This window comes from Papio anubis, chromosome 5, assembly GCF_008728515.1.
Source record: "Papio anubis isolate 15944 chromosome 5, Panubis1.0, whole genome shotgun sequence".
NCBI classification, from domain to species: Eukaryota; Metazoa; Chordata; class Mammalia; order Primates; family Cercopithecidae; genus Papio; species Papio anubis.
The window spans coordinates 160,863,278-160,877,419 of record NC_044980.1 but is presented as its reverse complement, the minus strand read 5'-3'; the positions used below and the strand labels follow the sequence as shown (position 1 = coordinate 160,877,419).

The window sequence follows — 14,142 nt, the reverse complement described above, 5'->3', positions numbered from 1 at the left end:
CTTTCTAGCCATTGTGTCCTTGGCCAGGTAATTTAGCTTCCCTGAGTCTGTGTTTTCTCATCTGAAAAATGGAGGTAGTAATAATTATCCTCATGGAGCTATTGAAAAAGTTAAAATAAGATAATACAAGCAAAGCATTTCACATAGGGTTTACAGTATAATAATGCTCAATTAATGTTATATATTGGTTTTAAAAAGATGTCATGTGGGGCAAGTTGCCTGGTCTGGGAAAACTAAGGTTGGCTAAAACTCCCCACTGAGGTTCAGTTGTTATTTCCTCTTGGGAAATCTTCCCTGAACCTCTCAAGTGGAGTGACATCCCCTCTGGGATCCCATCAGGCCCTGCATGTACCTCTGTCTTTTCACTTAACCTGTGATCATCCTGTGTCTGCATATTTTATCAGACTCTCGATTCCTTGAGTGCAAAGAACATACTTTAAAAGTTGTGTTCTTCCAGTACTTAGCAAATTACTCGGCACATAGTAGGCACGAACACCGGTTCATTGGTTGAATTGGCCAGACAGTGAAAATTGAGGAAGAAGACAGCAAGTGTGAAAAGAAGACCAAAGCCGTCTCTAGTTACAGCATAATGTAAATCCCCATAGCAGGAAATGGCCGACTTTTTCAGTCCTAGGAAATGGAGAATGTTTTCCCCAAGGTATGAGTCCCAAAGGGAAATGGATTCCATTTTCTGGGCGAAGAGTTTGCCTTTTCCAGGGAATAAAGGAGTATTAGAGGCTTTGAAGCTGGGAATCTTTCTCAGCTATGTGAGGAAAGGGTGTATCCCCTCCCACTCTGTGGTAACAGATTGGGTGGAACCACTTACCCGGAGCTTCCTGCCAAAGATGGTGACTTTGCCTTTAATCTGTTCCTTTCTTAGGCGCCACTCAATGGAGTTTAAGCCATTCTCCATAGGCAGGGAGATGTTGCAGCGTCCAATGGTGGGGGTGATGGTGCCTGCTAGGACATGGGGCTCGCTGTGGAAGCTGACACCCATCCCATTAGCATACATCACCCGCAGGGTACCGTTATTACAGAGCTGGTAGCTGTTCCGCACTTGATCTGGAAGAACGTAAGTGGGGGTGGGGATAGAGAAATAAATTATCCACTCTATTAGTCAGAAGAGAATAGAACCCCTATTTTTTTTTTATATAGGTTTCCATGGTACTTTGCAGTCATCAGTCTAAGGCTGCCTTCAATTAGCACACATACCATGTGAAGGTAAGTAGCAGAGATACTACTGATCCACGTAAAGAAAAACATAATATGCGGCACTCCAGAAATAATTATGCCGCGATGTTTCTTTTACTCACTGAAGACTATTAATAGCACGTTTAAACATTTAAAGATGTCTATTGCCTACACAATTTGTGTCAATCAAATTCCCAAACCTTAACATATACATTTTAGCTTATACCCAAAAAAAAAAGAAAAAAAAGAAAGGCAAATGACTTCAATTTTTTCCCCCTTTGCCTGCCATCTAACCCAAGGTTGCTGGTCTAGTCACAGGTCAGATCCACTGCAAATCAAAGCCCAGGATTCTTCAAGAAAATCGAGAGAAGAATCAGCCTTCCCCATCCTCATGCTTTTACTGCTGACTGCATCTGATACCACCTCCACTCGAGAACTCTGAAGAGACTCAAACACATGAGGGAGATGGAGCCAGTGGGTGCCAATAATATGTTTATCTTCCCCAGTGAAAACTACACGAGTCAATCAGACTTCTGACCTTTTCCTTTATCGAAAAGTTACAGGAAGGAAATGTGAGTCAGAGACTCCTTTTACAGATACACTGCTTCCTGATTGTCTGGGCAAAGGAGCTGGCCTGGGCTGGCCTCTGAGATGTCAGCTTTTGGGGCAGTGAGCAAGTGTGTACCTGTCGCTCCTGCAACTCCAGCCGTCATGCAGAAGGACAGAATCTACATCATTAATCATTTGGCAGAGCAGAAATAGAGTCATTGAAACAGGCTCTGCTGTGGGATAATAGTCCAGAAATGTCACCATTTATCTACAGAGAGGACACTTTTATCCTCTGACAACAGGCTAGCCCACCGACATTATATCTTAATTAAAAGAAAAATTAATCGGCACAATTCATTTTCTTGCCAGCCCCAGTGCTTGCCCTGGACTGCAAAACATGTCTAATAGCAAGAGTAACCATAGGGTGGTCAGAGACCTTTGAGATCCCAGTCTTGGAGAGAGAATGTTAAACAGCTCCAGTCCCAGGGCAACCAACTCATCAAACAAATGCTTAAAAAAGAGAATCAGGATGGAACAAGAAAATATGAAATCTAGTGGTGGGCCAGGAGAATGAATGGTCTTTGAGACGATAACTATGTGTTTCGGGTTGGTGGGTAGAGGTGGTGATGGAAGGGTAAGAGGTAGGGAGAAAGTATGTGGGGGGTCGGGGGAAGGACATTTTCAGATAACTATGTAGACAGTTCAAATATCCAGATATTTGGTTGGGTGTAGATGACATTCTGCTGTATCTTGTTAAGTCATTTTCTACTAGATAGATCTCTTATAGAGTTAGTTTGCTGTGGACACTTGAATAAAACAGAAAGCTGAGGGGTACGCTGAATCTCTGGAAGTCATCCCAGGCTGGGTAACTCACACATTGGGCTTGGCTGGGTTCTGGGTCTGTGGGTGAGTTTGGGAGTAGGTTGGTACGGGTGGAGGCTCACCTTGTACCACTGTGTAGGAGGCCTCTACTGAAGACAGGTTGGTGATGACAGTGACGTCATCATCACGGTTGGAGTTCTCAATGTCAATGGTAATAGATTTCTCCATTTCCCGGTGCAGACTGGTTACCACCCCCGTGGGGCGCGTCACATTGGTCAGGCGGCCTTCGTGGTCATAGCTGTGGGGAGATAAACACTGGTTAGCAGCAGTCATTGGGGCTGAAAGTGTTCCCAAGACTCACAGGGCCAGAGAAAGAGAGAGCTGGAAAAGTGGGTTGGCTGGGTGGCGCATCTCCCTGAGGCCCCTTGTCACAGTCAAAACCCCATTATGCCCTGAGAAACAGCGGTGATGCTTTCTTCTACCCGCTGATATAACTGACTTCAGATCCTGGAAAACATTTCATTCACCTGGTCTCAGACTTCCTCTAGTTAAAGAGAACAGCCACTTGTGAGCTTCTCTTGCTTTTCTTTTTCTTTTCTTTCCTTGAGATGGAGTCTCACTCTGTCCCAGGCTGGAGTGCAGTGGTGCGATCTCCGCTCTTTGCAACCTCCACCTCCCGGGTTCAAGCAATTCTCCTGCCTCAGCGTCCCAGGTAGCTGGGATTACAGGCATGCACCACTATGCCCGGCTAATTTTTGTATTTTTTTGTAGAGATGAGGTTTTGTCATGTTGGCCAGACTGGTCTCAAACTCCTGACCTCAGGTGATCCACCTGCCTTGGCCTCCCAAAGTGCTGGGATTATAGGCGTGAGTCACACACCCAGCCTTCTCTTGTTTTTAATTTAGGTGTTCTACAAAGCCACCAAATTAACATTCCCAAAATATCAGTTTCACCATGTTAGTTCTCTGCTGAACAAACCACACTCTTTTCCCATTGGTTGCTCAATCAAATAAAAATCTGGCTATTTGAGACCTTCCATGCCCCGAGTCTTCTACTGGGGTCCAACCTTATCTCCCTCATCACCTTCTAGGCCTCTGGACAGTCAGCCTGTGCCAAATGCCACCTGCACATGTTAGCTCAGCATAGAAGGCCTGGCTACACGGAACCTGTTCTTTGGTCCCCAAACCACCATGGCTCCACTTCTCATGCAGCCTTCTTAGACAATTTCCCAATGACCATTAGTTAGCACCCAAGTCTAGGGACACCAGTGATTGTGCCCTACTGCCTGCAAATGGCCTGACATTGGGGCCTCCTTCTTTATGTATATGTGTCATCTGTCCTCTTTTCTTACACTGTGGAGTTTTCTCCCTGCATCACCTCTAGCAAGAAGCCTGGTTCTGGTTGGGACAGCCTTTCCCCACTTTGGAAGATCCACTGTACTCTGAGAGCTGGGCCCTTCGCACATCTCAGACAGGAAAGCAGGCTTGTTTCCAGGTCTGCATGTAGGGGCCTTTGGGCTCTCCCAGATGAGTTTTGTTACTGGAGGAGGAAGGGGAGGAAGAAGGCGGAGCTCTGAAGACATTTTGCTTGGAGGGTGAAAAAGAAGGAAAAGTGGGTCGACCCCTGGGGGTTACTCCCTTTGGACTGAGGAGAGGGAAAAAGCTGGCGGGTTCTGAGGGATGGGAATTGGAGCTTGTGCAGCACATGGGGATGGGGGGTCCTCAGAGAAGCATCCCTGTGGGGACGGCCTGTGAGCAGTGGAAAGGACCGCTGTGGCCTGTTTGACGTTGTCACTTAGGGCTTAGGATGACAACATCAAAGACAGAGAGCACTCAGGAAATGTTTTTGGAATAAAGAATTGCAGACCTGGCTCAGGCTTTCAGGGATCTGAGAAACTTTGCTTCTGGGAAGAACTGGAAGCAGTGAAGCTCTGCAGAAGTTTGAAAGCTGAGAGTGCAATCACATTAAGCTGGACACCGGGCTGTGTAAAGGTGTTGGGGGAGAGAGGAGGGAGATCTTGGAGCAGGAATCTCTGTGAGCTCAGAATCCACCCCTATCACTTGCCCAGGGCCCCAGGCAGGGGGTGGCGCAGACAATGCACTCCCTGGAAAGCCCTGGTGTTGTAACCAGGGATGGGGACTCAGGTCTGCTAAATCGACAGGGCTCCTCTGTGTTTTCCTACCTGCTAAAGAAATCACTTCTCAGGCAGGGGGACAAAGGTGCTATTTACAATAGTGACTAATTAGAACAACCTAGATGTTCCTTTATGGGAGATTCATTAAATAACTGATGATCAATCCATAAAGTGGAAACCTACGAAGCCATCAAGATTGACAACATGGGTTTCTATTTATTGGCATAGACAAATCTACACATGTTGAGTGGAAGAGTGGGGTACAAAATATACTCCCCTGACAGTAGCTTTTTTTTCAGGGAGGGGTAAAAAGTATCAGTATCTATATGGAGCAGAAATTCTCTGAAAATATAGACATTTAAATGTTAATGGTGGTTTTGCTGTGTGGAATTTTGACTAATCTTCATTTTCATCTTTGCATTTTCTCATAATTTAGAAATTACTTATAATCAGCCGGACGTGGTGGCTTGTGCCTGTAATCAATCCCAGCACTTTGGGAGGCTGAGGCGGGTGGATCACGAGGTGAGGAGACTGAGACCATCTTGGCTAACATGGTGAAACCCTGTCTCTACTAAACATACAAAAATTAGCTGGGCATGGTGGCACGTGCCTATAGTCCCAGCACTCAGGAGGCTGAGGCAGGAGAATCGCTTGAACCTGGGAGGCAGAGGTTGCAGTGAGCTGAGACTGCACCACTGCACTCCAGCCTGGTGACAGAGCAAGACTGTCTCAAAAAAAGAAAAAAAAAAAAGAAATTATTTGTAATCAATACTTTCATGTTTAATAAGTAGAAACAAAAGGTATTTAAAATCAGAAAACAAAGCAATTCTAAGTATTTGGGTACGGAGTGTCTAGTGCGGTACTCAGTAACAGACAGTTTCTCCTCCTGCTGACAAGTACATTCTCTGGGACCAGGTCAAGGATTTTAATTCCAATCCACTGTAGTTTGGGGACACTTACAATGCATAGGCTTGCTGAGTTTCCTTATGAGAGAAGTAGTAGGAACTGGAGTTTCTACTTTCGGGAACAGAGCTTTAGGGTAGGGACTAGAATCTCATGGACCAAAGGGAGAAAACCAGATTTTTCTTTAAGAAGATTTGGCTGCCTCCAGCTCTACTTACTTCCCCCAAGGAGCGTCTTCAGATGTAGGTCTTTTTGCAAATGACTGCATGTAGGAGTGAAGCGCTGTAAGTTCCACCAATGGGATCTCAATGCCAACCCAATGGAACTGGCCCAGCTTGGCTGGAGTGGGGCTGGAGGCTGCCTTTGAATTATGTAGTCAATAAATATTCATCAAGTGCCTGTGATGTGTCAAACACAGTTCAAGGCACTGGATATATGACTGGGAAGAAAATGGAGCAAAATTCTTGCACTCATGCTAGCTGAAGAGGGCAAAACTAAACCAAGGTAGAAAATAGCATGTCAGATGGTGAGTAATAGGTGCTAGGGACTGCAATAAAGAAGGGAGAGAGTGGAGAAAGAGAGAGTATAGAGAGTAGAAAGTGTAATTTTAAGGACAGTACTGTTCTTTTCAGGAATACAGATGGACCTTCCCTAGTCTGGGAACTTAGCAGGCATGATAGTGTTTCCAAAGAGCATTCCGTATCAGCTCCATTTCTGCCTAACTCTTCACTTCCCAGGACAAAGACGAGAGAGAAAGGCAATTTTTAAAGGGGCCCATTCCAGCCTTCATGAGTTGCATGGCAGCTTATTCTGTAAAATCACTCTTGAACCCCACACCATGGGAAGTCAACTTCCATCTTTTCCTTTGATCTGACATTACCCCTTCCCCAGTTGCTGGATTGGGAGAAGTTGAACATGACTAAAGAGGCTCTTTATCATTTCTCTCTTCTAGAGGACCTCTCTTCAAGGGTGATGTGTTTTTCTGCCCCACCGAGCCCCCAGTTTGCTATGGCAGACTCTGCTCTTGCAGGGGATGGGAGACCAGCAGGCAGCACTGGGAGGTGGGAAGAGAGCAGGAGAAATGCAAAGTGAGGTATTAAAAAGACCTAATGTGCAAGCTGCATTCTTTAATTCTGCTTTTCCAAAATAAGTCTCTATCTGTCTGACTCTTGTAACCGCTATACAGTTAGTTGAGTGAAACCTGAAGGGTAGGAAGGAGACAGAGGTGTGCTTAATAATTCCTCTAAAATCCCATTAGCCTATACTCTGAGTTAAACTTCTATATGACAAGTGCTTTGCTAATTTCTAAAAACGTATTATCTCAGTGGATTAGCACAGGGCTCCTGTTAATCTGCATTTTTATACCCATGTGACAGATGAGACATTGAAGCTCAGAGAGGTTAAATAATGTGTCCAAAGTCAATCAGTAAGTATACGGCAGAGAAAGGCTCCTCACCCCTGTCATCCTGATGCTAAGACCCAGGAGCTTTCTGGTATAAGATGCTGCCTTTTGGGAAAGACTGAAAACCTGAGTTCCCTCAGGGATGTAACTAGATCAGGATACTTCTTCTATCAAGACCCAACGGCCTGCATCTGGGGAAATCTTAATTCCCAGGTTGGATGTCCTGGAAGTTTCTGGAACTGGCTGATTATAAAATGGGTCCAGGAAGATTTGATAGGGTTATTTTTTCCTACCTCTCTCTCTCTCTCCTGCCTCCAGAGTCATTGATGGGATGGCCTTATTGAGTTACATCTTCCCAAAAATTCCGGAACAGTTCCCATGTGGAGTCTGAAGGTGGAGTTACAAATTCCATTCATAGCCCTGCTTTATGACGCTGGTGTGCAATACAAAGAAAGCTGGGCTTGGAGATCTGTATTCCAGTTCTGCTTCACTACCAACTCCCTGTGTGGTCTCAGGGGAGTCGCTTCAATTCTCTGAGCCTCAATTTCTTTAGCCATAAAATGGGGATAATCAAATCCATATTTACACAGTCATTGTGACAACAGAGTAGATAAATGGCTTCTCTACCTCATGTTCTATGCAGAAAAAAAGATATGGCCACTCTTCCCACCTACAGGGGGATTTGTTACCTGCCCCCATAACAGAGTGGGAAGAGAGGAATCCCCCTAAGGAAGCTCTCATTGAAGGACAAATCGTTTTCTTTCTTTCTTTCTTTCTTTTTTTGAGTCAGAGTATCCCTCTGTCACCCAGGCTGGAGTGCAGCTGCGTGATCTCAACTCACTGCAAACTCCACCTCCTGAATTCAAGTGATTTTCGTGCCTTTGCCTCCTGAGTAGCTGAGCTTACAGGTGTACACCACCATACCTGGCTAACTTTTGTATTTTCAGTAGAGATGAGGTTTTTCCATGTTGGCCAGGCTGGTCTCAAACTGCTGGCCTCCAGTGATCCTCCTGCCTTGGCCTCCCAAAGTGCAGAGATTACAGGCATGAGGCATCGCTCCTGACCAGGACAGACTGTTTTCTAGTAGCCTCACAGCCTCTGTGTGGTTTTCTTCATCACGCTTTCTCTAAAGTTTTGGCTAAGGCTATGCGGTGTTGGTCTTGACCGCACTCCCCTGACAGGAGGTGAAGTTGTGTCTGATTTTTAAATTGGCTGTGCGTCTGCCAATTGGCTGATGATGTGCCAAAAGTGCCATCGAACAAAAAGAACTCACCATCTTTTTAGGTAGAAAAGAAAACCTTATACATTTGAACCCCACAATGGAGAATTTGTGGTCACTGGATTTATCAACATTCTGAAAAAAAGGGCAGCTTATCAAATTAAGATAAAAAATCATTCAGTTTCAATGTAACTTCTGAACATTTTAAAACACATTTATGAATCATGCCTATGTTTTCATTATTAGAGTTCAGACCTGTGGATGCACTTGAGCCCAAGCTTCTTTATGGCAGTCTCTAAACCAGGCCCAGTTCAGGCTGGCCTCCCTGAGAATGATGCTTTTTCCCCTCTTTCAGGAGAGCCAACAAATTGTTTCTGAAATGCATTAGGTCTTCGGGTGAAACTGTCAGAAAGAGGTTTCCTCAGAAGAGGAAAATCCCGGAGGTGTTTGGGTGAGTGTATAGCTTCAATCTAACTCGGTGTGAGAGCCAAGGACGGCACTCAGATGGTACCCTCGAGGGCAGAATCACTAGCTGGTGAAGTCTGATCAAACCCCCAGTGTCCCGAAGGTATTAAGATGCTTCAGAAGTCTGAGAAAGAGTTGCCCAAAGAAGAAAGTCAGAACCAGGGAAAGCAATTCTTCTGCAATGCAGCAAATATCCAGCAGGTGGCAACAGCTTCCTTTTACATTCTCCCAAGACCATTGGCATACAAGCAGGAAGTAAACATTGCTGGATTTAGGAATGATCAACAATGAGGTTTTCTGTTCTCCCTGTTGTCCCCTATTTTTCTCTGTGCCAACTCTCCCTAACTTACTACATTATCTGCTAGCAGCAGCATCCAGACAAAAAGCAAGCAAGGACTCCAAGTACGTAGGGGTTAACACACTCCTTCATCACCTAGGAGAGCCAGATATTTATAAATTCTGCTCCAGTATCAGCCAGCCATTGGGAGAATCATGCCTAGTAACTTCCTCCTACCAGCATCCCACCATTAGCACCTATAGCAGCAGGCACTTTGACCAAGAACTGCCTGCAGGAACTAGGAAAAACAGCTTTTTGCAAAACAAGCGTCAGGACTATTAAGTATGAGATAATTGTTAGGGGAAATATGACCAGCTCTCGCATCTTTTAATATACCTAACGCTTTATCTGTATCGATCTGCTTCTGCTAAGGAGGAAATTCAGAGTTTATCTACCGTCTGTGAAATCAAGTGTGTTGCTGGACCTATTGGCAAATTACAGGAGCCCCACTGGGATCTTGCCTTTTAGGTTCTAATTTCCGCACCCATGGCAAGCATGAATAATCAGCAAAGTTAATCAACGCTTTACCTCCTAGGTGCTGTGCATGTCCAATACCCTGAAATTTGAACGGCAAGCAGGCAACAGGAATTCCCAACTCTAGTAGGGAGGATGCTCAATATCAGAGACCCAATAGAGCAAATCATTTTAGAGTCAGGGAGAGGGGACATGAATATCTTGAGGCCATAAGACATCATTAAAGTTAGAAAGACAACATGACAAAGCAATTTAAAAAGCTACACGAACGACCAGTCCTGATGCCAGCTAGAACAAGGGAAGGGCTCTTCAGAGATGCTTTACAAACCCACTTACTCATAGAAAGTCGTCCATCCTGTTTCATCGCTCTTGGTGGCCAGGAGCCCAGTGTTCCCATCATAGGTCATAAGGCCAAGCTCCAGGTTCTGTGTGGACACGACTTTGAGGCCTCCATTGGTGCCCACGGTGAGGGTGATGATCTGATTGTCAGGCATGAGCAGGTGACGGGGCATGCCACTGCTGTCCCGACGGATCTTCAGGGAATTCCCATTATTGTCAATCAATTCAGTGACATCATTGTCAGCACTATATGTGAAATTGTACAAGTACTCCCCTGTCACCAGGCTTACAGTGTATTGGTGGATGCCATCAGCATTGAAGACATATAACTCCTGCTCTCCGGGGGATGCAGCCTCATACTGGTTGAAGGCATTAAGAACGGGCTTGTTCTTGCTGACCGCCCTGATCCGAATATTTCCAAGGTCTGCAATGTAGATGGTACCATCTGGAGCTACAGCTAAGGATGATGGGGAATTCAAGATGGCATCAGTCGCGTAGGCATCATCTCCTGAATAGCAGTTGCAGTTGACATCGTTTTTGCAGTCGCAGTCTGAGGCTGCCCCAGCTAAAAGGCAGATCTCCCCGTTGGTTGTTACCTGGCGTAGACGGTTAATCTTCTTCTCATCTGTCTCAGTGATATAGAGGACCCCAGTGTGAGAAATGGCAATGGCGCTGGCTGACTCCAGGGCAGAGTGAATGGCTAGTTTGCTGAGTGAGTAGTCAATACCAGGAACCTGGCAGTGCATGGGGCGTCCTGCAATGATGCTGACTTGGTGGTTCTCAGTAATTCGAAGGATGACATTGTTCTCTAGAACATACAAGGAGTTATCCATGGGATTGACGGCAAGGTCTGTTGGCCACTCCAGACGAACCTGTTGATGATATGGTATCAGATTAAAGAACAGCCTTTAATATGTCCAACGTTTAACTGTAGGGCACTTACTGGTTTTATGTATCTAGGAAAAAAGACAGCTTTTTAATAACACACTGTAATAGAAATGCTCTTCATTGAACCAGCTGCTCATGAGTGGGTGTGATGGAGAAGAAGAGATAATGTAACATATATTTCCTACCATGTTACCTGCCATGACCAGAACAGGCCATCAGCTCTACCTATGATGCTGCTTCTCAGCTCCAGATGGTTGGACCAGCATCAGAGCTGTCATATATGGTTGCACAGGTAGTTCACTACAAAAGAGACCATGCCATCCAGCCCATACTCTGCTCTCCAAGCAGATGCCTATGGAAGCTATATTCATTTGGAGGTGGCACCTGTATCTAATTCACAAAAAGGAGCCATGTGGCTTGGAAGGTGGCTCTGATCAAAGGGGAGCCAAAGTGCAGGCTCGCCAGCAAACTACAACTTGAGTATCTGCGTTAAAAAATAAACTGAACCAAACACATCTTTCCTCTATGGAATTTGAAATAAAAATCTCAGTAGCAAGTTGTCTGTTGTGGAACTTGAGCTGAAATTTATGAGGTTGGCCAAGGGTTGAAAAGGCCGTTGTAGAAAGGCTGAACGTATATTCCAGGCTGTCTGAGAACAAATGCTGTACATTTGAGTGAGCCTCTGTTCTCTGCCTCTGTAAGAGCCCAAACTAAACACACACTTTGGGTGATATTGTAGAGGGCTCTGCTTTAGTTACTACTGCACAAAGTAAAGGTTTATATAGTGAGGATGCAATCATTTCAGATTAACAGGGAAGTTCTGATTGACATATAACACTGTACAGTACATTCTCAAACCTGCAATAATGATGGAGAAGGGAGGTAATTACATAGCAACTTCTACCCTGTAATCTGCCACGGCTGGAGTATGTCACTGGCTGCACTTTTCTTAACAGAATTTTCCCTCTCTCTTACTCTCTCTTTCTCTCATGCCTATCTGACATTTTCCATTCCATCTTACTGTTCGGCTCGTCTCAGGCTTTCTCCAAACAACCCCATGATCTGTATCTGTATCTCCCCTTCCTATTCCACTTCCAAACCAATCAGGAAGCAGGTAAGAAGCTCAGGCCAAGAGGCAGGTGTCGTTTAGTGAAGAGAAGTAAGAAAGAGTCTCACCTGGGCTACATCCATGCTGGAATCACAGCTCAGCGGCCGGACAGCAGTGAGGTCATTGGAGCCCAGCAGGGTGGAGATGATTCCATTCTGGTCGACCTTCCGGATCATGGTGGCATCAACAAAGTACATGAGCCCATTCTTGTCTACTGCAATACCTGAGCAAGACAAGCAGCGTGGATTTATCTCTTGGAAAGAGGTAGGATTGTGGGGTAGAGGTGGGAGATGAGATGCCTTGCTGAGCACTCTGTGCTTAGACCAGAGACCCTACTGGAACTGATTAGTACCCTCAGAGCAGTGGTTCTCAGCCTTCTAAGGCAAGATCCTTTCTCATGGGCACTGTGCTGGGATTTGTATAGCTCCTAGGGTGCTGGCTATATCACCACCCTCTTCCCTGCAACTGATGAAAGCATGCTTCTTGGGCTGTAAATGAACCAAGGCTGCAAATGAATGAAGCAGGAAATAACTTTGCATCTGCTCTCTTTAGAAAAGAAGTTATTTCTGAAGTTCATTACCCTAAACATTATTAGTAGTAAGTTACTTAAATATACTTCACAACTGATTGCAGCAGTAAGGTTGAGAAACTATGATTCTTGTAGTTACAAACTCCTAATTCAAGGTGTATGCTTTAGGAAGTATTCCCAGTTAAGCCTGACGCCAATCAGCACTTCAATGCCCCAGGGGGCCACTGCGGCCTAGCATTCCCCTGTTGCAGCAGGGCTGGAAAGGCACAGATATGGCTTCTATTTATTTTGTGTCTTTGCCCCAGTGCCCAAGTACAAGGCTTTGCCTCCTTAATCCATGCTGCCCTGCTGCTTTCACAGTAGCTAAAAATGCTAACAGGAGTTGGACTCTCAGATGATTGCTCCTTAATGTTAAGTAATTTTAGTCCTTTTCAAATAGAGACCCATGGGTTCCCAGAACTTCTCCATCCTGGACTCCTGGAAATTATACCCATTCTTAATTACTATCATTTATTGGGCATTACAACATGTGAGGCAGTGCACTTTAGACTTCATACACATTTGCTGTCTATCACGAAAGTCTGGGCGTGGCCAGAGGCCCCCAGCTGGGCTTTGTTTTGTCTCCAGCCCACACAGCTGGCACTCTGGCTCATGGAGCCAGGATTTCCTCTGATTTTCTGTGACTGGCAGCCGTCAGAAATCTCCAGCCACAATCCCCTTCACTTTCCATTTGGAGCCTATGTGCATGATAAAGTTTACTTCAAATAAATAAATAAATAACTAAGGTTTTCTTTTTCCTTTCTTTTTTTTTTTGAGACGGAGTCTTGCTCAGTTGCCCAGGCTGGAGTGCAGTGGCGTGATCTCGGCTCACTGCAAGCTCCGCCTCCCGGGTTCCCGCCATTCTCCTGCCTCAGCCTCCCGAGTAGCTGGGACTACAGGCGCCCGCCACCACGCCCGGCTAATTTTTTTGTAATTTTTAGTAGAGACCGGGTTTCCCTGTGTTAGCCTGGATGGTCTCGATTTCCTGACCTCATGATTGGTTTTCTTTTTAAACACCCATCCACACACCAAAGCAATCTATCTGATTAAATGATTATAGGGAAAGCTGTGTTTTGGACTGTTGGGCTTAGTTACGTTCTGAAAAGAAGAAAGCCAAGATGGTGGCAAAGCTTTATCTGGGGCGGGGGACTCTTCCTTGATGGCCTTTACCTCTCGGGCTCATCAGGGTTGCATCTATGGCCTTCCCTCCGTCCCCACAGCGGGCTTCATCAAAGGGCAGACACTGCTCTCCAGTCCCTGCCACAACTTCCGAATTCCCAGCCAGGTCTTTGGCTCCACTCAGAGACTTGACGCGGTAGATTCTCCTGCTGTTGGTGTCGGACACGTAGAGCGAGCCGGACACGGGGTCCACTGCCAAGTAGTACTTGTGTGCCGGGTTGTTGCTTTAGTAGGAGAAGCACAAAGAGAAATGAGGAGGGGGCTATGGAGCTGGCTTCTTAGATCGAAGGAATGACAAAAATCCTAGCAAGACGCTTACCTTCTCTAGTGTCTTTCCACTTTAGTGAACTGGAAAGAATCTAACATCAGACTCAGTGTTCTAACACATCATGATTCTTAGCTACTTCTAATTGGACTTATGCTCCTTATGCTTGATCAGAGAATTCATTTCCCACCATGCTAAACAACTGTTGCTTCATTTAGCCAGTACGAGAGCTCCCACTCCGATCCTGTTTTTGTTAGCAGGATAGTTATTCAAGACCAGCTACAGTCCATGTGTGTGCA

The 14,142-nt window shown here is 45.5% G+C and overlaps 1 protein-coding gene across 6 annotated transcripts in view; it reads right to left on the bottom strand.

Moving 5' to 3' along the window:
- TENM2 (teneurin transmembrane protein 2) overlaps positions 1 to 14,142 on the bottom strand; it is a 1,283,414-nt gene that overhangs the window by 34,508 nt on the left and 1,234,764 nt on the right. For all 6 annotated transcript variants that reach the window (XM_003900492.5, XM_021940242.2, XM_021940246.2 and 3 more), the window contains 5 exons: positions 13,570 to 13,802; positions 11,900 to 12,054; positions 9,833 to 10,707; positions 2,685 to 2,860; positions 827 to 1,062 (listed from right to left, as the gene is read on the bottom strand). In XM_003900492.5, the coding sequence (XP_003900541.5) occupies positions 827 to 1,062; positions 2,685 to 2,860; positions 9,833 to 10,707; positions 11,900 to 12,054; positions 13,570 to 13,802 (1,675 nt within the window). The remainder of the gene's footprint in view (positions 1 to 826; positions 1,063 to 2,684; positions 2,861 to 9,832; positions 10,708 to 11,899; positions 12,055 to 13,569; positions 13,803 to 14,142) is intronic.